This window comes from Gobio gobio (genome assembly GCF_949357685.1).
Source record: "Gobio gobio genome assembly, chromosome: 11".
Taxonomy (NCBI): Eukaryota; Metazoa; Chordata; class Actinopteri; order Cypriniformes; family Gobionidae; genus Gobio; species Gobio gobio.
The window spans coordinates 38,258,896-38,283,103 of NC_137104.1; the positions used below are offsets into that span (position 1 = coordinate 38,258,896).

Consider the following 24,208-nt stretch of genomic DNA (forward strand, 5'->3'; position numbering starts at 1 on the left):
TCATCAGAATCCTATGGGTGACGTCCATATTTTTTACAGTCTATGTATGAGACTGAGAGCTTTACAATGATACCAGGCATGACATGTTTCTGTGAATGGAGACGGCACGGGAGCTCGTGTTAAAATGCTAACTTTTTGGTGTTTTCCGGTTGAAATTTAAAGGCGCAAGTTGACCAAATATAATGAAATAACCACTTGAATGTATAATGTTGACATATTTTTTATTTTGACATGAAAGCTTTCATGTTAAGGGAGCAAACTGGCCAAAATTGACCACTGCATGAAAAACAGTTTTCACCTGCCGTGTCTCGCCTTAAACCAAAAAAAAAAAAATTCTGGAAAAAATTGCCTATCCTACCTTTAATAAAAAGTCCAAAAGAACAGCATTTATTTGGAATTGACACCTTTTGTATCAAAGTCTTTACTGTCACTTTGATCAATTGAATGAATCTTTGCTGTGAAGAATGGATTTCTTTACAAATATAAAATCTTACTGACCCCAAATATTTGAACGGGATTGCATACTTAACGATATTATATAGTGGTATAAAACCTCAGTATTCAAGGGCCGATAAAGTTTCCTTCAGATGTTTGTGCTGTTAAACCGGTTTTTATTATTATTTAAGCAGCAAACAATAAATGTGTCAACAGCTAAGTGTGTGCTTTTGTAATTAAATTGTTTAAGCTAATAGCATCTGCATTTTACATAACTGTGTACAGTATTATTTTTTTTTGGGCCAAGTGTGTGCACGCATGTTTAGTTCCATCTGCTCGAGTGTGTGTCTGACTCAGCACCTTCTTCTTTCTCTGCATGTGTTATGTTCCTGCCTTTAGCAATATGCACAGCTTCTAGTTCTAGCCATCTCCATGGAGACGAGCTAACTTCAGATGAAATGGCCGAGCTGTGTCAGTTCAGCTGAAAAATGAGTGGACAGGGACAGAAATAACTATTGTGAGATCGCAAATATGATGTCACCTCTGATGTATTGCATAAATGTCCTTGAGTGATTTAACAGCTCATCGGTTCCCTTAAACTACAATGTGTATGTGTGCGCAGAAAACTGAAATGTCACACACACATTCTTTGGTTGGCCTGCTACACTTGCCAGTGCTCTTTTATATACGGACCTTGACAGAAAGCACATGCAAATATGTATTGTCTCTCAATTGTACTCTCAATCTGTGTACTTCAGGAGACTAGGGAGGGACCAATATTATTTTTTACAACCAGTACAAATAAGGATTATCTTTTACTTCTGATACGCAGAACAGATTTGAATTCGTTTTAATTCTGATTTGTGGCAGAATAATAAATAGCCAAATCATTAGATTTGACCAGTAAAAGTATGAATATTAAATAATAAATTATAAACAATTTATTCAATAAATATAAATAAATACATGTAATGATTATATTATTAAATAATATATAACTAGCTAGTGAGAGATATAAATAGATTTAAAAAATATGCATCATTAAAATGAATATTAAATAATAAATTATAAATAATTTATTATATAAATTAATAATAATAATTGTACTAGTACTGTACTAGTTTTCGTCTATTATTAAAGGGGCCATGAATTGAGAAATCAACTTTTCATTCAGTATTTGATATATAAAAGTTCATCATGATATAAGAATATCCTTTAAGTTTCGGAGCTGAAAACTTCGTTGTTAGTCAAAGAAAAGCTTTTATAGACACCAGGCCCAGCAAACGCTCAATCTCAGAATGTGCCAGCTGGGCCGGCTCCAGAATCAAATCACTGAGGGTGCTTCTGAAATTGCTGAGGGTGCTCTAGTCAAGTGCAGATAGGCTAAGCAACAGCTCCACACATAGCAGTGTACAGTGAGAAATGTATGATTATTTATTTACAATTAATTTACCAATAATTGGAATTTCAAAAATATTTTGCTGCAAATTGTCAATTAATCTATTAGTCTGCCTTTACATTGCTTTAATGCGTTAATAGTATTTTAACATATCTTCCTGAGAACCAGAAAAAAAGGTTTTGTGAATTTAGATTAGAAGCCGTTCAGGCTGATCTTTTTTTTTCTTCTCGTTTTGTGAAGTGACGTTACAAGGTAATACAAAAATGAAAATTTAAAATAAATGCATCAAAGAAAAACGGTCAAGGCTGAGACATGCAGCAAAACAAAGGAAGCGGGTCCTTGAAATTCTGGTGGCTAAACGTCAGAAGAAATAGGGTTTAACTAGGGCTGTAACGATTTGACCAAAAATAAAAATCTCGATTAATTGAACATTTTACCTCGATTACGATTAATGAATGATTATTTTGCTCTTTTTTTTTTTTGCTATCCTTTTTTTGCCCTCATAGTTCACTGATAAGGTTTGTACTGTAAATATTTTCTCCTATTAAAGGTGGGATTTTTTTTCTAATGAAAAAGTGCATTTCTTTGTGATTTTAAAATACTTGAAGGAAACGGTTCACTTTCAGCAGTTATTGTCTATGGGGCTGATTTCTGTTTGTTTTACATCAGATACAGATAAATTAGCGCATAGGCCTACATTACTTTTATTTGAATGCATTAATGAGAGAGTGATTGTGTGTGTGAATTAGTCATACGCTTACGGCTCGCATACGGCTCGGCTCTCTGTATCACAGAAAAAAGCTCATGAGCACTGAACGGAGAAGTTTTCCATAACGTGGTTCTTGAATAGTGCACAATCGCTTTAATGTTCAAACTGGCAAGCATTTAAACTCATTTAATTGACAAACTTCATGAGGATGCAAGTGAAAGTGATCTGGCTTCGGGGCTTGCGGGCGCCGTCTCTGTGTGTATCAGCGCATATAAGAACGGTGATTAACTTACCTGTATAAACTGTGTAAAAAATGCATTTACCATAGTAATTCTGAGCATAAATAAAGATAACTGCTCCTGCATCTTTCTGTGTGCCTGCAAACTGCACTTGATGTGACAGACGGGGTGGAGTCACGTGAAAACTGGAATAACCGACATGGGAAAAATACGTCGGTTAGAGGTTCTAAATTTCGGTTTCGATTAGTTTTCGGTTAATCGTCCAGCCCTAGGTTTAACTAACGGGGTGGTGTACAAAGTATCCCATATTGATGCATTTGTAGCCAGTGAGTGTTATTTGATTGTTACGTTCTATCTGGTTCACTGTAAAAAAAAATATTTTAAAAGTAAGTTACCTGGTTGTCTTAACATTTTGAGTTAATTGAAATTAAAAATTTGAGTTAATACAATGAACATTTGAGAATCGACAGCACCCTTTATTAAAATATTATTAAAAGATTTTGTAAGCATATTGCGTTGCGTGTGTGTTTAATAATGCAGTCAAACATGCCAAATTGTGCTATTTTCATGATTTATTACTTTTTTATTTATTTATGTGGTTCAGATACAATAATATTTTGAATTTCTATTTATTAAACCAATTTCCTTCATTGTATTAACTAAAAAAAATTATTTCAATGAACTCAAAATTTTATGGCAACCAGGTTACTTATATTTTTTTACAGTGTTGTTGCCTTCTTGTTTTTGTTTTGTTTATGTATTCAGCTCCCACATCTATTGAATTGGTTGTTTTGCTCTACATTAAACACAAAAAATTTGTACCTCTTACCTGTTAGAATTAGCAAAGATACTTAAAAGTGTCTAGAAATAAGCATGAAAAGTAAATATATATATATATAAGTGTCCTGACCTCAGAGAATGTTTTCTCTATCCACGCAATGTTCTCACCTTTTTTACCCCATCCCTGTCAGAAGCGAAACCTCTATTCTGGGTCTCAGGAGGATATTTCTGTCTTGTGCAGAGTGGCATTTATATTTAGATATCACTTCCGAAACTTTGCTTAATGCAAGTGGCTGTTGGTCCTCTAAGCAATAATTGTTTTATTCGATGAATGACTGTAGCCTCGAAAGTGACCCAAGATTGCTATAATCACTAAAATGCTGTTGCTTTATCAGTTCATCGCGATCTCACAAAGTTCCGTTATGAAAATGAAGTAGTCAACAATACATTTCTTTCTTACATCGGGTCTTCACTTTGTTTGTTAATGAGAGATTTCGCGAGCCTGCATTAACTCGGCACTGAATAAAAACTCTGCCATTTTGAGCAGTGAGATTCTGATTGCGTTTAAGAAATCAACAACTATAAATGTGATTGGCTACATTATTCACCGCTGCAAAAACTCGCTGTAAATAGATGCATTTGACGCTCTCCAGAACTCTGACACAAATTTGCAAATCTGCCAAATCTGTTTCGCCAATATTATTACAGTATCAACTGAGGGTGCTTTTGCTTGCATTTGAGGGTGCTTGGCACCTTCTAGCACCACCGTAGAACCGGGCCTGTCTGCCAGGCTCTGACGTCTGAGTGTGGTGTGGTGAAACACCGCCTCAACAGAAGAACACCTGATTCTGTAGCCCCGCCCACCGATTATAGGCCTACGTGGACGGAACGAACTTCCAAACAATAAACATGCTGCATAAGCTTCATTCGGATTCCAATATTATGAATGCATGGATGAACTTTATTTTTAATGAATATCCAGCTCACTTGGGTAAGACATTGCGCGGTTGTTCCTTCATTTCACCACAGATTCGTTTGTAAACAAGAGACTGGCTTTGCAGACAGGAGGAGACTACATAAATGAATGAAGCAAAACACTAATGTGAGATTTTTTTAATATGTGACAGTATTGCACATATAACACAGATTACAGATCGTTTGATATCTATTGATTATGTGTACGTGTCTAACTGAACATAACTTACCACACTGTCACAGGCTGGCCTGGCGACGGGCTTAAGTAGTGAAATAGAGTTGAGAGTTGTTCACTCTCTTGACGTGATTTTTGAAGGAAAAATACAATTGCGGAAGTTTTGATCATGCTTTGATTTGTCAGACTCTGCAGTGAGGCTTGTGCATGCGTGCGTGTGTGTGTTAGTGATGCATGGTTCGCGGTTATATCCACCGATCAGGCGGGCCAAGAAATACAAAATAACATTCCAATTAATTGTTGGTGGATGAGAGATAAATCATTGTGTTTGTTTGATAAAGAGATTTTGCGAGCCCTGTGGGATGAATAATTCTGGTTGCTGTTTCCCACACGCTTTCAAAACAATCCCTAATGTGTACTTACGGGGGAGATGGAGCTCATTATAATATGCAAATCTTATCCAATCATAGCAGTGGGCGTTAACTTCCAAATCTTCAGTGCAGCACACCCATAAAAAATCTCCTGTTCCTGGAGAGAGGCTCAAAACCAGGGTAGAAAATGGCCTATTACTTATTCATTAGGATGTTTTTGAATGTAAAAACCATGTGAACGTCATAAGTTGACCTCAGACAACAGTATATATATATATAAAAAAAAAAGTCATTTCATGACCCCTTTAAATAACTACTTTTTAAAAAAAATACATTATTTCTCCTGGAAATATTATTGTACCCTTTTGAATAAATGTAAATAGAAAACTTTGAATATTGGTATTGGGCAATGTAAGTTGTTTATTTTCTCCACATGAGACCAGGCAGAAGTAGTATGCTACTTGATATTAAGCTGTCTCCTTTGTCTAAAGTGACTAGCACTTTACTTATCATGAGGACATCCTTTGTAAACAACAAGAGGTTAAGTGTTTTTCTAAGCACATATAGTGATAGGCTGAAGTGTAATCTAACTCACCAGTTCCAGAGTCTGCCCTACTTATGGCTGAACCTATCCTCAATAATTAAGCTATCGTCACCACTTTGTCATTTAAAATACACTTTCATTTCGTTTATCCACTTTAAAGGGAAATGATTTCCTCATCATTTACTCACCCTTATGTTGTTCCAATCCTTTTGTGTGTTTGTGTCCTTTTTTTGAACTACTACTTAAGTTTACCATGGTGGTGGTTGAGAAGATTTCCCCCCTTCTATATGTAAAGCGCTTTGAGTACCCAGAAAAAGCGCTAAATGTAACAAATTAAGTCATTTTCAGTCACAAAACAATTAGAGATTAACAGAAGACGCCTTCATCTCTGAGAATGTTTACTAAGAGGAGGTAAAATGAAGCTTTGTTCGTATGAAACTCAGTGGGGAACAGAGCACAATCTGCTGTGGTTCATGTGAGGACATAAACATGTGTCGTGGATCTCAAAGAATGCCCTTAATGGTGTGATTTTGTGAGTTTGACATCTCAAAAATGCTTGCTTCTGTCTGGCCAAAGCTGTCTGAAACTTTTGATTAATGTTGCAACTGAAAAAATGCTGAGGGTTTTATGAGAGCCAACTTCACATTTTAACTTCACATTCATTTTTTCCTTTTCTCTCAGCCCCTGAGATCATCAACTTCGAGCCTCTCGGTACGGCAGCAGATATGTGGTAAGTCTTACCTGGTTAAATTAGTAACAAACACTCAAATGTACATGCATTTTGTTTTTAGAGTGCATAAGGGAGTGTTTAGGCATGCTTAGGCCTGTCTTCCTCACACATCCCCAGGTGCTCGTTTAAGTGTGTGCATCTGTCTGAGCTTGTATATGTATTTGTAAGTCATAATATGCAACTGAATATGGATGTCATGTAAAGCGTTGTCAGAAGGCAAACTATTCTGGCTTTTGACGAAACGCAGTAGCTATCATATGCCAAATATAACAACTCATGTCTGTTAGCATAATTGTTAGCATAATACGTGTTTGGTTTACATTCCTGAAGCTCAACTGGTAGAGCTTGGAACAAACAAAGTCAATTTCCGGAGAACACTGATAAAATGTGAAAACATTTTAGTCACTTAACATATAAAAGAATATATAAAATAAATAAAGTGAATTTCTATGTCAAAATGTAAACTTTATGAATTATACTATATATATATGTATATGTATATATATATATATATATATATATATATTATATATATAAAATTATAAAATGTTATATATAAAATAGCTTATAAAATATTATTTATTATTAATACAAATTTTTAAAATATTTTGTAATATTTATAATAATTATTATAATTTTACTTAATAAAATATTTGTATTATGTTCATATTTATTTTTGGTTTGCATGTTGAATAGCTCAGAATTCTATACACAGGCTTTAAGATTCAATTACTGATGATTAATCATGCTCTTGTGATGTTTTTCAGGAGTATTGGTGTCATTACCTACATTCTGTAAGTAATCTTTCATTGTTCATCATATGATAACACTCCAGACAGCCAAATCCTTTAAGAATCATTCTGCATACCAAAGTCCTGCTCCAGATATTCAGATGTTAACTGGGACATAAATTACCTGCCAAATAAAGCCTCCCTTTGACAAGCAATGTGCTTTCTCAAGTTTAAAGGTCAGGGCGCGTATTACAGAAACTTTCTATCTTAAGTCTTAAGTTTAGATCTGACAAGTTAATTTAGGGTTTTCCACAAATTGGTATTACAGAAGCAAATCTTATCTTGATTTAGGATTCTTATCCTATCTTACAAGATCTCATCTTATCTGTAGTTACTAGGGGATGTTGAACCGCTCCATCGAGTTCTGTAATCAACTCTAAGGTCCGACACGCAAGCAGCTGCTGTGAAGCAAACACTAGAGATTAATATGGAGAAAAAATAAAAATAGTGGAGCTTTTAATTAGGTGCTGCAGAAAGAGAAGTTTGGTAGAAAAGGCAAAGCCTACCATTATATTTCATGGGAGTCTGTAATTATTTATCAGTGTTTTGTCGTCAAAATGCAGCACATCGCTTGGGTGTTCATAAAGTCTTTCTACCATCAAACATCGCTGTTATTAATCTTGTATCATTAATAAATGTGACGGCATTCTCAGACGGCTATTGTTATGTGATTTTTACAGTTGGCTTTCAATTTTGATGTTAGGGGCTCTGTCATACTAGGGCTGGACCAGAATATTCGTTCGATGGGTTGGTATTCGATTTTCAAATTTGGGATTCAAATCAGTGGCGGCTGGTGATAAAGATGCATGTTGACTAAATTCAAGCATTAATGAGAAAACAGTGTCTTCACTTTTATCTTTTTACACATTCATTTCCCACATATAATTGAATGAGGAAAAGAAAAACAAAAGAAAACAGCCACAACAGACTAGCATGTTGACTACTTGAACATAAATTTTGCTCTCCTTTCTTTCTGGCCAGCAAATTTCTCAATGACTCTCTGATTAAAGTCAGTCATCTCAGTAGTGTCATGACGTTTGCATTGTTCAGTCAGATATTTGAGGTCTCTTACCCCGTTGTTGTCCACAAAACTTCAGTACCAACACTTTGAAATAAAAGACAGGGAAAGCAATAAAGGGCATTGCTAACAACACATCCAGCTAGCCACCTACGTTTCTCATAACAAGCACGTGGAGCTTCGAGTGCAGCTTCATCCTCTGTCACTGGCCTGCTGCTGCTGGATTTGTAAATCGCGTTGCTGCCATCTCCAAGAAACTGATCATCATAACAAGGTTTTGGCGGAGTCGGAGTGACTGTGTCGCCCGCGCACTTTCGCTTTAGTGGCCAAGAGTGTAAAGTTGAATGACAGGTGACGAGAACCAATCAGATTGGATACAATAACACGCATCCAATTCTGATTCGCCAGGGACGCAACGACCTGCGTCCGGAGGAGGATCTTTAAGAACCAATTAGAGACCAGATTCAGGTCACATGCTGCCCGTATATTTTTGGACTCAGATAGACATCCATTTGTCCGGCGTCCCTCACACATGAAACCGCATGAAACATATTGAAGAACATATAAAATAGTTAACCCATCAAAGCCCGTTTTTATTAAATGCTGAGGCTCTTACTAACAGCCAGCACATCGTATGAGTAAACTATTTTATTTTTATTTCACTTTTATATCATTTTTGTATACATGTATATTTCTGGAATTTTGATGGGGGCGGCGCCCTATTGACAAGCCGCCACTGATTCAAATATTCTTCTTCTTCTTTTTCGTGCACACCTGGCATCCCCCTCGAAACGATTCTCTTTCGTGCTTGCATATGTTTACACTATGAAATCTGGCGAAATACAATACTCTTTTTTAAAATGTATTTTATAACCTAGCAGTTGGCATTGTGGAAAATAGAATAATAGATTCAAAATGTAGCCTATTAGCCTTTTCAGTACAATGACAAACTCCCTTAAAGGGATAGTTCACCCAAAAAGGAAAATTAGCCCATGATTTACTCACCCTCAAGTCATCCTAGGTGTATATGACATTCTTCTTTCAGACGAATAAAATCGGAGTTATATTAAAAAATTCCTGGCTAAACCAAGCTTTATAATAGCAGTAATTGTTGCTCTGTTTTTGAAGTCCATAAAAAATGCATCTGTCCATCAAATAACGTGCTCCACGCTGCTCCGGGGTGTTAAAAAAGGCCTTCTGAAGTGAATCGATGCATTTGTGTAAGAAAAAAAACATATTTAAAACTTTATAAAGTAAAGTTTTGGCCGATCGCCTTCCGTATTCAATTTATGGAAAAAGTGTTGAAAGTGCCTCTGTCACTCAAAAGGCTTACGCGACCAGGTACGCTCGTCAGACGTCGCGCACGCATCTTGAATTGAAAGAAGGCACTTTCAACACTTTTCCACAGAAGGCGATCAGCTGGAACTTTACTTTATAAAGTTTTAAATATGGATATTTTTCTTACACAAATGCATCGATTCGCTTCAAAAGGCCTTTGTTAACCCCCCAGATCCGTGTGGAGCACGTTATTTGATGGAAAGATGTATTTTTTATGGACTTCAAAAACAGAGCAACAGTCACTGCCATTATAAAGCTTGGATTAGCCAGGACTTTTTTAATATAACTCTGATTGTATTCGTCTGAAAGAAGAATGTCATATACACCTAGGATGACTTAAGGGTGAGTAAAACATGGGCTAATTTTCATTTTTGGGTGAACTATCCCTTTAAATAGGCGCTTTTACATTTCTCTTTGAAACCAAATCTTCCGCGATCATCTTGTCATTCAGCTCCTCACTCTCGTGATGAATGAAATCTGACTCCGGCTGCTGATGTGCTGCGACTCTCGTTCGGCTCACGTGGCACGTTCAGTTTTTAATTGTAGTTAATCTGGTCTCTAACTGAACTAAATTATTTTTACTACTATAATATATCCAACTGGGAGGTAACAGACCTGTGTGTTTTGTATTACTAGTGCAGTGTCCGTTCTTGGAGCATATAAGCCCTGCCCGCGTGAGGCATGGCGCATTCCTGCTTTTATTAGAGAGAAGAATTATGTTCAGCCCCTTCCCTCCGAAGCTTTGAGTATTCAATGTTGATTACTACCAAAGCTTCGAAGCTCAAAAAAATGGTATTCGGACCAGCCCTATCATGCACCCGGCGCAATGCGACGCCAGGCGCGACGCAAGTGTTTTTTACTAGTTTCAGCCTGACGCAGTTATCATTTTCACCTCCAGCTCCACGTTGTTTAAATAGCAAATGCCCTCGCGTCCATCTGTTCGCCCATGGGGGTGCTGGTCTGAAAACCAGGTGTGTTCAGGCACATTGTTGGTGCGTTGCTATTTTGAGCCAACTGAAAACGACTGTGCCATTGACCAACAAAAACCTGGTCTAAAGTCAATGGCGCAGTATTTTTTGTGTTATTTAAAGGGCGCATTGGTAATACAGGCCTATAGGAGGGTCCACAACGCACGTACACTCTGCTTATTACACACAAAGGAACACACAGCAGTGCACAAACATTTTTAAATAGAAAAAATAAAAGGATTCCTCTCTGGAGAAGCTTTCAGTCTTTCCGCTCACGAATTCCGCCATGTAAGTAGTGAATCTGCCAAGGTGCATGCGCAACTGGCTTTTAAAGGGAATGGATGATGACATGATTGGTTTACTATACGTTACGCTCAAAACACACCCATTGCTCATTAAGGGAATAGGTACAACCCTTTTGGACCATGCGACCGTTTTTTCCATCGTTAAACTAGCAAAAGTGGATTCAGACAACAAGATTGTTGATCTAAGATTCTAAGAAGATTGTAGATTCTAAAGCGAATTCTACAAGATTGTAGATTCTAAGTGCACTTGCGCCATGTTCCCAGATCATTAAAATAGGGCCCTAAGTCACTAGTAGGCTTGTCCTAATTGTCGGGTTAGGATGCTTCTGTAATACCCTTTTCCTGTCCGTTGTAAGATAAAAATATGCACTTAAGAAATGTCATCCGGCAATAGCCTTTGTTCTAAATGAGGTCTGAAATCGCCATGGTTACCAAAAAGATAAGGTAGGATTCTAAAGTTAAGATCTTTCTGTAATATGCTCCAGGTCCTGTGGGAAGTTATGTCAGAAAAGAAGAACACTATATACGGAGAAGCCTCTGGCTTTAAGCAGGAATAAAGCAGTTGATCTTAAAGATGGCATGCATAGTTTTTAAATGTTTACATATTTTCTCCTCTGCCAGATTATTGTGGAGAGATATATCAGAATCAGACTCAATACCTGGATATATATATAATATATTTTCAAGGATATAAATAATAACAAACGTGTTGGAATACTACTGAACAAGTATGGTCTTGAGGCATTTTCGGTGGCGCCATTTTAAAACATTTACAACAAAAGCAAGTAATCAACAAACGTTGAAATTATCTATATTTGTCACAATACATTTTTTATGAAGGTTAGAGGTTAGGTTAGATTTTTCTCTAGGATCTCTAGACAAACAAACATTTGCTTTCCAAGTTAAAACATTTGTAATTTATGTATATTTGTGCCATCAGTTTGAGTGGCCTTTCACCATTCCAAGGGGAGACGGATGAAGAGACGCTGAGGAACATTGTGGCAATGAACTATGAGTTTGAGCCTCACCACTTCAGCCAAACCAGCAACATGGCCAAAGACTTCATCCTGAAACTACTAGTCAAAGACCAGAGGTAACAATTACAGTCATAATATTTGAATCATTGGTATCTATCTATCTATCTATCTATCTATCTATCTATCTATCTATCTATCTATCTATCTATCTATCTATCTATCTATCTATCTATCTATCTATCTATCTATCTATCTATCTATCTATCTATCTATCTATCTATCTATCTATCTATCTATCTATCTATCTATCTATCTATCTATCTATCTATCTATCTATCTATCTATCTATCTATCTATCTATCTATCTATCTATCTATCTATCTATCTATCTATCTATCTATCTATCTATCTGTCTATCTGTCTATCTATCTGTCTATCTCTGTCTGTCTATCATATATCTGTGTGCATGTCTATTTATCTATCTATGTGTGTGTGTGTGTGTGTGTGTGTCTGTCTGTCTGTCTGTCTATCAGTCTTTCATCTATCTGTGTGTATGTCTGTCTGTCTGTAATCTATCTCTGTGTGTGTGTATGTCTATCTATCTATCTGTCTGTCTGTCTGTCTGTCTGTCTGTCTGTCTGGCTATCATCAGTCTGTCTGTATATCTGTTTGACTGTTTTTTTTCTTATTTATTTTTTTTACTTCTGTGCATTTATTAATTTATTTTTGTGTATTTAGTCAACGTATGACAGCAGAAGAGTGCCTCATTCATCCCTGGATTAAGGTGAGATGCATAAACTTTCGCCTTAACTCTTATTTTCTGGCATAATTATTTGTCATTTTACTTTCTCATAAGGATTATTTCAATAACTGTTTTCCACATCCTTTTCTCTTTTAGCCTCTCAATAGAACTCAAATAGCCAAGAGGAACCGCTCCTCCATTAACATGAAAAACTTTAAGAAGTTCAACGCGAGGAGGAAATGGAAGGTTGGTGTTTGTTTGTTAAACGGCACTGCTGTGGGTTTCGTCAGCATGGTCAGAGAAACTTGCTATTGGCTGGAGTGTGTAGACTGTCGTCACCCGCAGACCAACTTTTGTCACTACCTGTGTTTCTCACAGCATGCTTTGTCTCTCATGTCTTTCTGTCTCCCTCAGTCAATCATCTAGTTTCAAATCATTCTTCATATCTGCCTTTTATTTCCCAATTCTGTGATTTTACATTTAATTAGCAGCCATGTTTTTACATAATAACTTGATGATGTCTTGATGATGCACACTCTTGTTATTTGCTGTGATGTCAATGGTAGCATTTCTCTTAAAGGGATAGTTCATCCAAAAATCTGATTCAGCCTCATGTTGTTCCAAAGCACATGCTTTTTTTTTCATAAAACATATAAAATAATTTGTAAAGGAATTTGTGTAACAATGGTTGTTTCTAGGCTCTAAAAAAAAACTGTTCCTTTAAATGTCTAAACTGGTTACTAACACTACCATAGCTGACTCAAATGACTTCTCTGACCAGACCGATGAGTAAAGAGAGACACCTGCTGTTCAGTAGAAACACAGTCATTGTGTTACCCTATCATGCCTTTTTCTTGCTCTTTTTCTGTCTGGATTGTGACAAATATTTTGTGTACACTGTATTATTTAATAACTATGCAAATTGTGTTGATTTTCTCATCTCACACTAGATGTCCTTTAACATGGTTTCTGCTTGTAACCGGTTTTGTCGACTGAAGCTACTGTGTAAGGCCCGCGGTCCGGAGCAACAAGAACTGGTAAGAGTCTCATGAAAACAGGTTCATATTTCACCCAAACATACTTAATTTATTTAAAATGTAATTTTAGTCAAACAATTAAGCAGGTAAATAAAATAAACCCCATTTTTGGAGTTGTTGAGCAAGCCACCAAATCTCATGTCAAGTCAAGTCACCTTTATGTTTATTATTTAATATTTCTTTTTACAATAGAAATTGTTTCAAATTAAAAAAAATTCAATCGCTTTGGCACATTTTTTTCAAAACAGTCTTAACATTCTCTAAACTGTAAGTGCAATGCACAACTGTTTGCTTTAACATCAGAACTGTATTGAATGTCTGAAAAATTTTGTTACTAACTCAAAACATTTAATTCATGCTTCAAAACCTAGTTAATGTGTCAGTAAATTGGCACCAAAATAAAGAGCCACACTAGTCAAAATTATTTTTCACCATGGAAATATTTGTTATATACAAATTTCATGTGTTTTCTACTTTTTAGCTGACGCTGTCTGTTTTCTACACTATACAAGAATGTCAATTTTGTCTATCTGAATGCTCTTGTGTATCACACTGAGCTTTTTAGATACAGATTTCAGCAGTAGGAAAAAATATTACTAGGGGAAAAAAAGAAGAAGAAACCGGATATTTGGTCACACTTTATTTTAGGTGTCCTTAACTACTATGTACTTTCAAAAAACAAGTGCTGTATGCATGTTGTATTGCACAACACGTTTGCTGCTATTGAGGTGGGATAGGGGTACGGTTAGGGACATGTTTGGTGGTATGGATAGGTTTAAGGGTGGTTTAAGGGGTAAAGAAAGGGTCAACAGTGTAATTATAGATTTAATTACAGCTGTTATTACATCCAGGTATTTTTCTAAATATAATAAGAATGTAAAAACATGTATGTACACAATAAGTACATTGTATCAAATTATTAATTTAAATGTTACTACATAGTAGTTACTGTAAATACTATGGAAGCTTGTTTCTGCCACAGAATAAAACATTTTAAAAGATAATTGCAACTTTTTATCTCACAATTCTGACTTTTTTTTTACTTTTTTGACTCGCAATTGCGAGAAAAAAGTCAGAATTGTGAGATAGTCGCAATTGCCTTTTTTATTTTTTATTCTGTGGCAGAAACAAGCTTCCATAAAATACATCTAACATAAATGGACAGAACATTTTTATTTGTTACACATAAACTGAAAATTCACAGTTGCTTGTTTATTTATACACACTCTGTTGTATCTTCCCCTGACACCACCACCACACATTCTTGCATATCTTCCTAATGCTCTGCCACGACAAGCAACTGTGAATTTTCAGATTATATATATCACATTTCTACAAAAATAAACTGCTGTTGCTGTTTAGGGATTTAGACGTTCCTCCATGTTCAAAAATGGTAGTGATTGAGCTGGGATCATTGTGAAGAGTTTCACTGAGAATCAACTTGTCAGTTTTGGTCGACAAGCCATGTGCATTTAGTTATTATGCAAATTGTAGACAGTTGTACTTACTTTTTTGCACCCGTGCCAAAGCACATGCTATTTGTTTAAATCAATAAGAAATTGAAATCTGATAAGAACAAGAAACTAACTGTTCAGAGAGCTTGAGCCAAAGCAAATGAGAAAAACTGTAACAGGAAAGTAACAAAATCAATGATATCAAATATGAGACATATTCAAATTCTGCTCAAGACAATAGTTTCATTATTCAGCCCATCGCTGTAATATGTCCAGATGTTTTCTAGGGGTGTAACAATATATTGTGTCACAATATATCGCAATACAAGAATGCAACAATATGTATCGTGTTTAGTGACAATATGTATTGTGTATAGTGTATAGTCAAGTTTACAGAGTGTTAGTGTCAATACTACATTAAACTACTATATATACCCCTAAAATTCATGTTTAACTGACAGCAACTTGCATAGGCATATCTAAAAAATATATCTTAAAGTATATATTTTTCCTTAAGATGCACACCAGTAATGTTTTTTTTCTAAGACACATTTACGAAAAGCTACTTAAATGTCCTAATTCAACTAAGGCCTAATCCTAGCTTAGTCTAAGCCCTGTCTATGAAGCCGGGCCATCATGTTGAATATAATGTATAATAATGCAATGGGGGAATATTTGTGGGTCCTGATAATGCCAAATGTCTCATGTTACCAGTAAAAAGTGGCCTACATTATTTTAAATATATCTCAGTGACAGAGGCAATATTATTCATCTAAAATAATTCTGTATTTTCAGATTCAGAATCATGAATATTTTTATTCTGGTGTCACCGTTGTCCTGTTCATTGGGTTACCAACACCAAGTCCAAACCTATTAATTTCCACCCCAATGTAATAACAAATGTAGCATTTTAATCAACAGTACATTTTTGGTAACCTTTTTCCATATGTCTTGGGGTATCGCAATAATATTGCATCGTGAGTTCAGTATCGTGATATCGAATCGTGACATGAGTGTATCGTTACACCCCTAATGTTTTAATTTTGAGTTTGATTGTAAAAATGTTCTCAATAGTGACTGTCATTTACATTTGCATTAACGTAATACAATAATGAAAATCATCTTGGCTGGACAAAATAAAAATAATACAAAAAAATGTGTTTATTAAATATTTTAAATCTGAATTAAAGTGTTAGTTCATAAGTTAATTACTCACCCTCATGTCGTTCCAAACCCGTAAGACCTTCGTTCATCTTCAGAACACAAATGAAATCCGAGAGCTCTCAGGCCCCTCCATAGACAGCAATATAATGACCACTTTCAAGGTCCAGAAAGGTAGTAAAAACATTGTTAAAATCGTCCATGTGACTCCAGTGGTTCAGCCTTAATTTTATGAAGCAATGAGAATACTTTTTGTGCGCAAAAAACTTTCTTCACGTCTGTGTCAGTCTCCTACGCAGTTTACGTTGGTCAGCTCCTGCGTCAGCGTCACACGCATGCATCGTGGTACTCACGTGAACAGCTTCAGCCAATGGTAAGCTGGCGTGCTGGCATAGCTCTGACTTAACTCTGAAACGCTGGACTGCATTTACTACGTCAACAGCGTAGGAGACTGACACAGACGTGAAGAAATTGTTGAACAAAATCATTATTTTTGTTTGTTTTTTGTGCACAAAAAGTATTCTCGTCGCTTCATAAAAAAAAGGTTGAACCACTGGAGTCACATGGACGATTTTAACAATGTTTTTACTACCTTTCTGGACCTTGAAACTGTTCATTAAATAGCTGTCTGGAGGGGTCAGAGAGCTCTCAGATTTCATCAGAAATATCTTAATTTGTGTTCTGAAGATGAACTTATGGGTTTGTAAGGACATGAGGGTGAGTAATCAATGACAGAATTTAAATTTTTGGGTGAACTAACACTTTAAAGACATTGCAATAAACACTACCATGATGTACAGCATAAATAAACATTTAAATGACAATATCTTAATGTGAAATACAGAGGATATGTGCTTAATTCTTGTAAATAATGCAATGCTTCATTTTCCTGGTGTTTTCCAATCAGAGAGACTGTGAGAGCGATCAGGAGGATACAGGCACAAAACCTGCCTCTCTCTTACGCAGACGTCTTAGTAGCAATTCATAAATCTCGCAGGCAGAGGGAGTCAAAAACCACAAGCATCTCCCTTGTATGGACGCAGCAGCGCTCATTCAACCTGCAGTAACTTGTAGTGCCAAGAGGGAGAGACAGAGGCCACAATCCTTGAACCTCAGTGCATGCGATTGCCCAACCACCAGCTAAAATACCCAGTTACCGTGGTTGACGTCATCTGAAAGAAGGATGGGGCCGTGAGATCATTGTGGTTTTCTATACTAATATGCAAGCATGTTCATAGAGTTCTACCTCTGACAGACTGAGTGTGATTCTTTTACCTGAAGTGCTGTTGACAGGAGGGTCAGGTGTCTTGAAGGAGAACTTTATTTTTTATTTTTTTACTTCAGATTTATTTCAGTGGGATTGCAAAGTTACTATAGGGACCATTTATGTAGTTAAGCTATATATACTACCGTTCAAAAGTTTTTGGTTCTTCTTTTTATTCATACTTTTATTTAGCAAGGATGCGTTAAATTGATCAAAAGTGAGTTTTATAATGTTAAAAAAAATCTATTTCAAATAAATGCTGTTCTTTTGATCTGTCTGTTTATCAAAGAATCCTGAAAAATGTATCACGGTTTCCTCAAAAATAACTGTTTTCAACATTGATAGTAATAGGAAATGTTTCTTGAGCAGCAAATTATCATTTTAGAATGAAATCTTAAGGATCATGTGACACTGAAGACTGAAGTAAGGGCTGCTGAAATCAGCTTTGCCATAATAGGATTAAATTATATTTATTATACAAAGCATATTAAAATAGAAAAGTATTATATAAGTGTATTTTTACAGTCTTGGTAAGCATTAGAGACATCAAAAAAGTCTTGCCAATCCCAAACTTTTGAACGGTAGTGTGTGTCTGTGTGTGTGCGTGTGCGTGTGTGTGTCTATATATATATATATATTGATAGATAGATAGATCATTGCATTTTAAAATATTCAATATCAGATTTGCCTGAAAACAATAACAAAGTTAAACCCCTGTTTATACCTGGTATTAACATCCATTTAGCAACTTGCAATAGTAGTTCCAAAATAAAGGTCTCTGATTGTATGACTATGTACATCACTTATATGTCAGTGTGTTAATGCATGTTGATAAAGCACAAAATGTAAAATAAATTAAAAAAGCACAGTAAATTATGCAGATTACTTGGACTTTAAGCTAACCAGAATTGTTTTTATATAAATAAAATATATTACTTATTTTAGTGGGGCAATTTATTAAATTAACTTTGGTGATTCACGCATTTTGTGTCATTTCATATTGATACAAGTTACTTTCTTTCTTGTTTGTACATTTGTTTTCTTTTGCATTTTAAACCCTTGTTTAAGCACAGTGGATGGTAGACAGGCGAGTAGACGATCCTTTTAACGTTTACACTACAAATGCAACATGGTCACATTTGTTTCTGACTACCTCTGAGTGAACCGATCATGAAACCTTTTGCACCCTATTTAGTACTGACCACATGTGATTGAATCAACGGATCTTAAAACCAGGTGTAAACATGGGTCATAGTTTACAGTACGTACAAGCAAACCAAATTATAAGAGAGGACTTTTGGGCTGAGTACCTTAACTTGCATATCTTCTCAAAAACATGATCTATTCTTGACCAATACATGTTCTCCTATCCCGAATTAGACTACCAGGGACCAAACCGTATTCCCCATATTGATACCATGGCATTGTTGAGATTCAACCAGCTGCCTTTTTTCTCAACATGGCTGAATTGTAGATTAAATATTGCGCGAGTTATGGCGTGTCTGACGACTTTAATATCTAGTAGGCATCTTCAGTACGGTCGATGATGGTATTCATTTATGACATGAACAGATATATACAGCTGTTATAAATTGTGTTTGACATGTACAGCAGTTAACAATTTTACAACTTATTGACTTTACTCATTGAGTGTGATCAACAGAGATTTCATGTGAAGAGCCACTTTAAATGTACTTGAATGGCGTCATGCGGTGTTGAGCTTTATGAAACGCTGCTTGAATTATTCTAGACACTAATTGTTGCCTTTACTGTCAGTCTCAAGAAACTATATCAGTTACATTTTTGATAGTGCTCAACTGATATTTTAGTTTTTATATATATATATATATATATATATATATATATATATATATATATATATATATATATATATATATATATATATATATATATATATATATATATATACACACACACACACACACACACACACACACACACACACACACTATATTGCCAAAAGTTTTGGGACGTCTGCCTTTACATGCACATGATCTTTAATGAGATCCCATTCTTAATCCGTAGGGTTTAATATGGAGTTGGCCCACCCTTTGCAGCTATAACAGCTTCAACTCTTCTGGGAAGGCTTTCCACACGGTTTAGGAGTATGTTTATGGGAATTTTTGACCATTCTTCTTGAAGCGCATTTGTGAGGTCAGGCACTGATTTTGGACGAGAAGGCCAGTTTCCGCTCTAATTCATTCCAAAGGTGTTCTATCGGGTTGAGGTCAGGACTCTGTGCAGGCCAGTCAAGTTCCTCCACACCAAACTCGCTCATCCATGTCTTTATGGACCTTGCTTTGAGCACTGGTGCTCAGTCATGTTGGAACAGGAAGGGGCCATCCCCAAACTGTTCCCACAAAGTTGGGAGCATGAAATTGTCCAAAATGTCTTGGTATGCTGAAGCATCAAGAGTTCCTTTCCCTGGAATAAAGGGACCAAGCCCAACCTCTGAAAAACAACCCCACACTTTACACTTGGCACAATGCAGTCAGGCAAGTATCGTTCTCCTGGCAACCGCCAAACCCAGACTCATCCATCGGATTGCCAGACAGAGAAGTGCGATTCATCACTCCAGAGAACACATCTCCACTGTTTTACACCACTGCATCTGACGCTTTGCATTGCACTTGGTGATGTAAGGTTTGGATGCAGCAGCTCGGCCATGGAAACCCATTCCATGAAGCTCTCTACGCACTGTTCTTGAGCTAATCTGAAGGCCACACAAAGTTTGGAGGTCTGTAGCTATTGACTCTGCAGAAAGTTGGCGACTAATGCGCACTGTGCACCTCAGCATGCGCTGACCCCGCTCTGTGATTTTACGTGGCCTTTACGAGCTACTATTGTTCCCAATTGTTTCCACTTTGTTATAATACAGTTGACTGTAGAATATTTGGTATTGAGGAAATTTAACGAATGGACTTCTAGCACAGATGGAAACCTATTGCAGTATCACGCTTGAATTCACTGAGCTCCTGAGAGCGACCCATTCTTTCACAAATGTTTGTAGATGCGTCTACATGCCTAGGTGTTTGATTTTATACGCCTGTGGCCATGAAAGTGATTGGAACACCTGAATTCAATTATTTGGAGGGGTGTCCCAATACTTTTGGCAATATAGTGTGAACATATATAGATAGATATATATAGATAGGACACTGGTCTTCCGTGTATAGGTTTAAAATCACTATTCAGTTTGAAAAGTCTTCCATTATGCAAACATTAGCTACAACATGTTATCCTCTTACACTCTTGCCTATAGAACTTGTAATGTGAATATCGCACAAATTAATATTATATATTGCTGTCCTGATATACCTAACTTGCAAGAATGTTACCGTGTCTTCTGTTATGTAACATTTGCCTGAGGGTTGTAATTTCTGTAATATTGTGTAACATCAAAGTTTAATGTATCAAATATGTCAACAGACCACTGTTTGTATCAGTAACATTTATTTAGGTGTTTTTTTTATTGTTTATTTATGTTTTTAAATTGAGCATGTCAGATTAGTGAGTGTATTTTTTCCCTCTATGTATCACATTTTCTTATGCAGTATTTGTGTGTCTCATTTGCTTGTGTATTTGCAAATGTATTATGATTTGGTGTGTGTTTAGTTTGCTATATAATTTGATACCGTCTTAGCTATAAAGATGTCATTGAGTAATTTGGTGCATGCGTTTTTCCCTATACAAATTGTTAGTTTTAATGTATGTCCTGGTTTGTTTTGATACTGCTTTGTGTAAATTAAAAGCAGTTTGTCCTAAAATTTTATGTCTGATCAATTTTGTTTCAGCACATATCAGGGTTTCCACCATCATGGAAAGCCAGGAAATATCAAGGAATTTCAAGAAGTGTATTTTCCAGGGCTGGAAAATCTATTAATAAATTGACAAAAACATTAACAAAATGAAATACCACTGCTACTTTTTATAATAATAGTAATTAAGATCTATAGTGAATATATAATGTTATAGTGAATAAATAATGTATCTCTAAAATTAACAATAATACATGAATGGGAATGTATATATTGAAACTGCTAAGAACCTGCTCAGTAAACAAATTGACAAAAATATCAAAATAATCAATAAAAGGTATATATATATATATATATATATATATATATATATATATATATATATATATATATATATATATATATATATATATATATATATATATATATATATATATATATATATATATATATATATATATAGTTGCTCATCTAAAAAAAGAAAGCCCTCACAGTGAGTACAACCTCAAAAATGCCTATCCAGCAAATAACAAATGACTGTACATTTAATTGGTCAAACAGTGTAAGAACATACTGTAAGCTGTGCTCAATTACTGATCAATTATTAGATAGTCTTTATTAATCCCATGATGACATCTCACAAACAATTTTCCTTCACTCTCTCAAACACACACACACACACTTTTGTTTCACTATATTAGTGATGGACTTCCATAGACATAGACTTCCACTGATTTTATATCAGATTTTATATTGATTATTATATATCCATCACCTTTTTGACGATTTTTTGAGGACCAGTAAAATGTCCTCAGTCAGTTGTCATAATATTTCACTATAAGTGAGGACATTTGGCCCTCTCAAGTATTGGCATACCTGTACACACACACACACACACACACACACACACACACACACACACACACACACACACACACACACACACACACACACACACACACACACACACACACACACACACACACACACACACACACACACACACACACACAAAAGCACGTGGAGTGTATGGCCATAAATAGTCCCACTGCAGCACACCTGGACCTGTGATGTCGTCACGGATGTGGGCGTGGCGACGGCGCTGGTCAGAGGCCGCGAGAGCGAGCACAGTAATTCCCGGCGAACGAGCCGCATGATGATGTACTTTACCGGAGTTTGTCCGGGAATGTCATGATTGATAGCGTCTCGGAAACCATTTGGACTATGCCGCTTATATGATATGAACACACCGAGAGGATTATAAAGGGGTTTGAAGAGGAAGTAAACATCGAGGAGCGTCTGTCTGGGAGGAATTGAAAGAAAGACGTTAGGATATAAAATAAACAACATCACCGCGGAAAGGTAAGTTAACAAAAGTTACTACTAACAGTTTTTATTAAGTGGGACCACGCATTGACTGTCTGGTACAGTTAAAAAAAAACACAATGAAAGAGAAAAAAAAGAAAGAAAAAGAGTAACAGGAGAATACAAGTTCAATTACTTTTTCATCGACCATCCAAGATCAATAAGAGGACACATAAATGTATAGGCTACATATACCACATATGTATTTTTTTTGTCAGTTCAGAGAACTAAAATGATTAATAATCCCGTAAGTTACTTTGTTAAATAGGTTCTTAATTGTTCATGTGTGCGTGTAACCCGTTCTGTATTCTTTCTGTAAACAATGACAGCCGTTAAGAGTGAAAAAAAAAAGGATTAGGAGTAGGACATTCTATTTGGATATTGAGAATGTGTAATTGAGTGTGCGAAAGAAAGCTCTTTGTGTCTGGCCCTATATCTGTAATCTCCAGGGGCCCCTGTGCTACCTGAGACCTTTGTGAGGACCTGCTGGTTTTCTTGCCTATGGAGTTCTGTTTAAAAACATGACTTCATGGAGAGAGAGGGAGAGAGAATGAGCAAAGAGGATTGAAGCAGAGGTTAGGGGTGAAATTGACACAGAAAAGATCGTGAACTAAGCAGGATCAGGATCTTTTTGCTTTGGAGAGACAGATGGAAGTGCAACATGGATAAAAGAGACAAACATGGGTCACTTTCTAGATAGTTTTAAAGACTGCTTAGGCAAGCTCATATATAGCCACAGTGTTGGGGAGTAACGTTAACTAGATTACATAATTTAATTATAAAATAAATGTATGTAACCGTAACCGTAGTTACAGTTACTGAGAAAAAATGTATAATTAAATTACAGTTACTTAAGAAAATGTTAATGATTACAAAGAGAGTTACATCTGAATATTTTCTGTAAAAAGCTATAGGATATGTTGAATAATATAAATGTGTTGCTTTGCCTGTATAACAAAATGTAATCAGTTACATTACTTTAATAAAGTATTTGAAATAGTTACACTACTTATTACATTTTAAATAGTCTGTTACCTATTACATTTCCAAAGTAACCTTCCCAACACTGTATATAGCCTATAAAAAAAATGAAAGTCATTTTGTTAATTTAATTTATCATTATTTTTGTTTATGTATTATTTCTTTTGTGTGTTTTTTTATGTTAAAAAACTAAAGAAATGTAACCTATACGGAGACACAGTAAATGTCATTGAAATGACATTTAAGGCAATAAGAAAATGGGAACATGTTGAGCAGAGGTCAGCGAACCCAATGAATGTGTGTGGCCTGAGTCTCAAGTGTGTTATTGGCACAGTTGTTGTTCACGGCGTCATTATGTGGGCTAGTACTGTAGAAGTCAATGGTTCGTAAACACGGAACCTCTCATTCTTTCATGCTGCAAATATGACCGGAATGCTTTCTTGGAAGTCACACAATTCCATTTCATTTTGCTAACTTTAAGATCTGGGGCTGGTTGCATAAACCGCTAAGACTAGTCTTACAAGTTAGTCATCAAAAAAATGTTTGGCCTAATTTGATACCGAAAAGTGAGATTGACTGCCCCCGGCTTGACTAACTGCTAGTGGGTCATACTAGATCTTAAGACACTGTCTTTACTACACAAGCTGAGATTCACACTATTTACACAAGCT

At 35.9% G+C, this 24,208-nt stretch overlaps 2 protein-coding genes across 4 annotated transcripts in view; both read left to right on the top strand.

Annotated features, from left to right (window-relative positions):
• Positions 1-18,392, top strand: part of LOC307134230 (death-associated protein kinase 2) — a 35,006-nt gene extending 16,614 nt beyond the window's left edge. Inside the window, exons 6-12 of the mRNA XM_079829788.1 lie at positions 6,309-6,357; positions 7,125-7,151; positions 11,718-11,870; positions 12,493-12,538; positions 12,653-12,742; positions 13,447-13,533; positions 17,056-18,392. Coding sequence (XP_079685914.1) covers positions 6,309-6,357; positions 7,125-7,151; positions 11,718-11,870; positions 12,493-12,538; positions 12,653-12,742; positions 13,447-13,533; positions 17,056-17,136 — 533 coding nt within the window. The 3' untranslated portion in view covers positions 17,137-18,392. The remainder of the gene's footprint in view (positions 1-6,308; positions 6,358-7,124; positions 7,152-11,717; positions 11,871-12,492; positions 12,539-12,652; positions 12,743-13,446; positions 13,534-17,055) is intronic.
• Positions 18,393-22,283: 3,891 nt separating this feature from the next.
• Positions 22,284-24,208, top strand: part of arhgef2a (Rho guanine nucleotide exchange factor (GEF) 2a) — an 86,940-nt gene continuing 85,015 nt past the window's right edge. The window contains exon 1 of one of the 3 annotated variants that reach the window (XM_079830214.1): positions 22,284-22,553. The gene's annotated coding sequence lies outside the window, so the exon portion shown is untranslated. The remainder of the gene's footprint in view (positions 22,554-24,208) is intronic. The other 2 variants (XM_079830215.1, XM_079830216.1) reach the window with 2 other exon arrangements.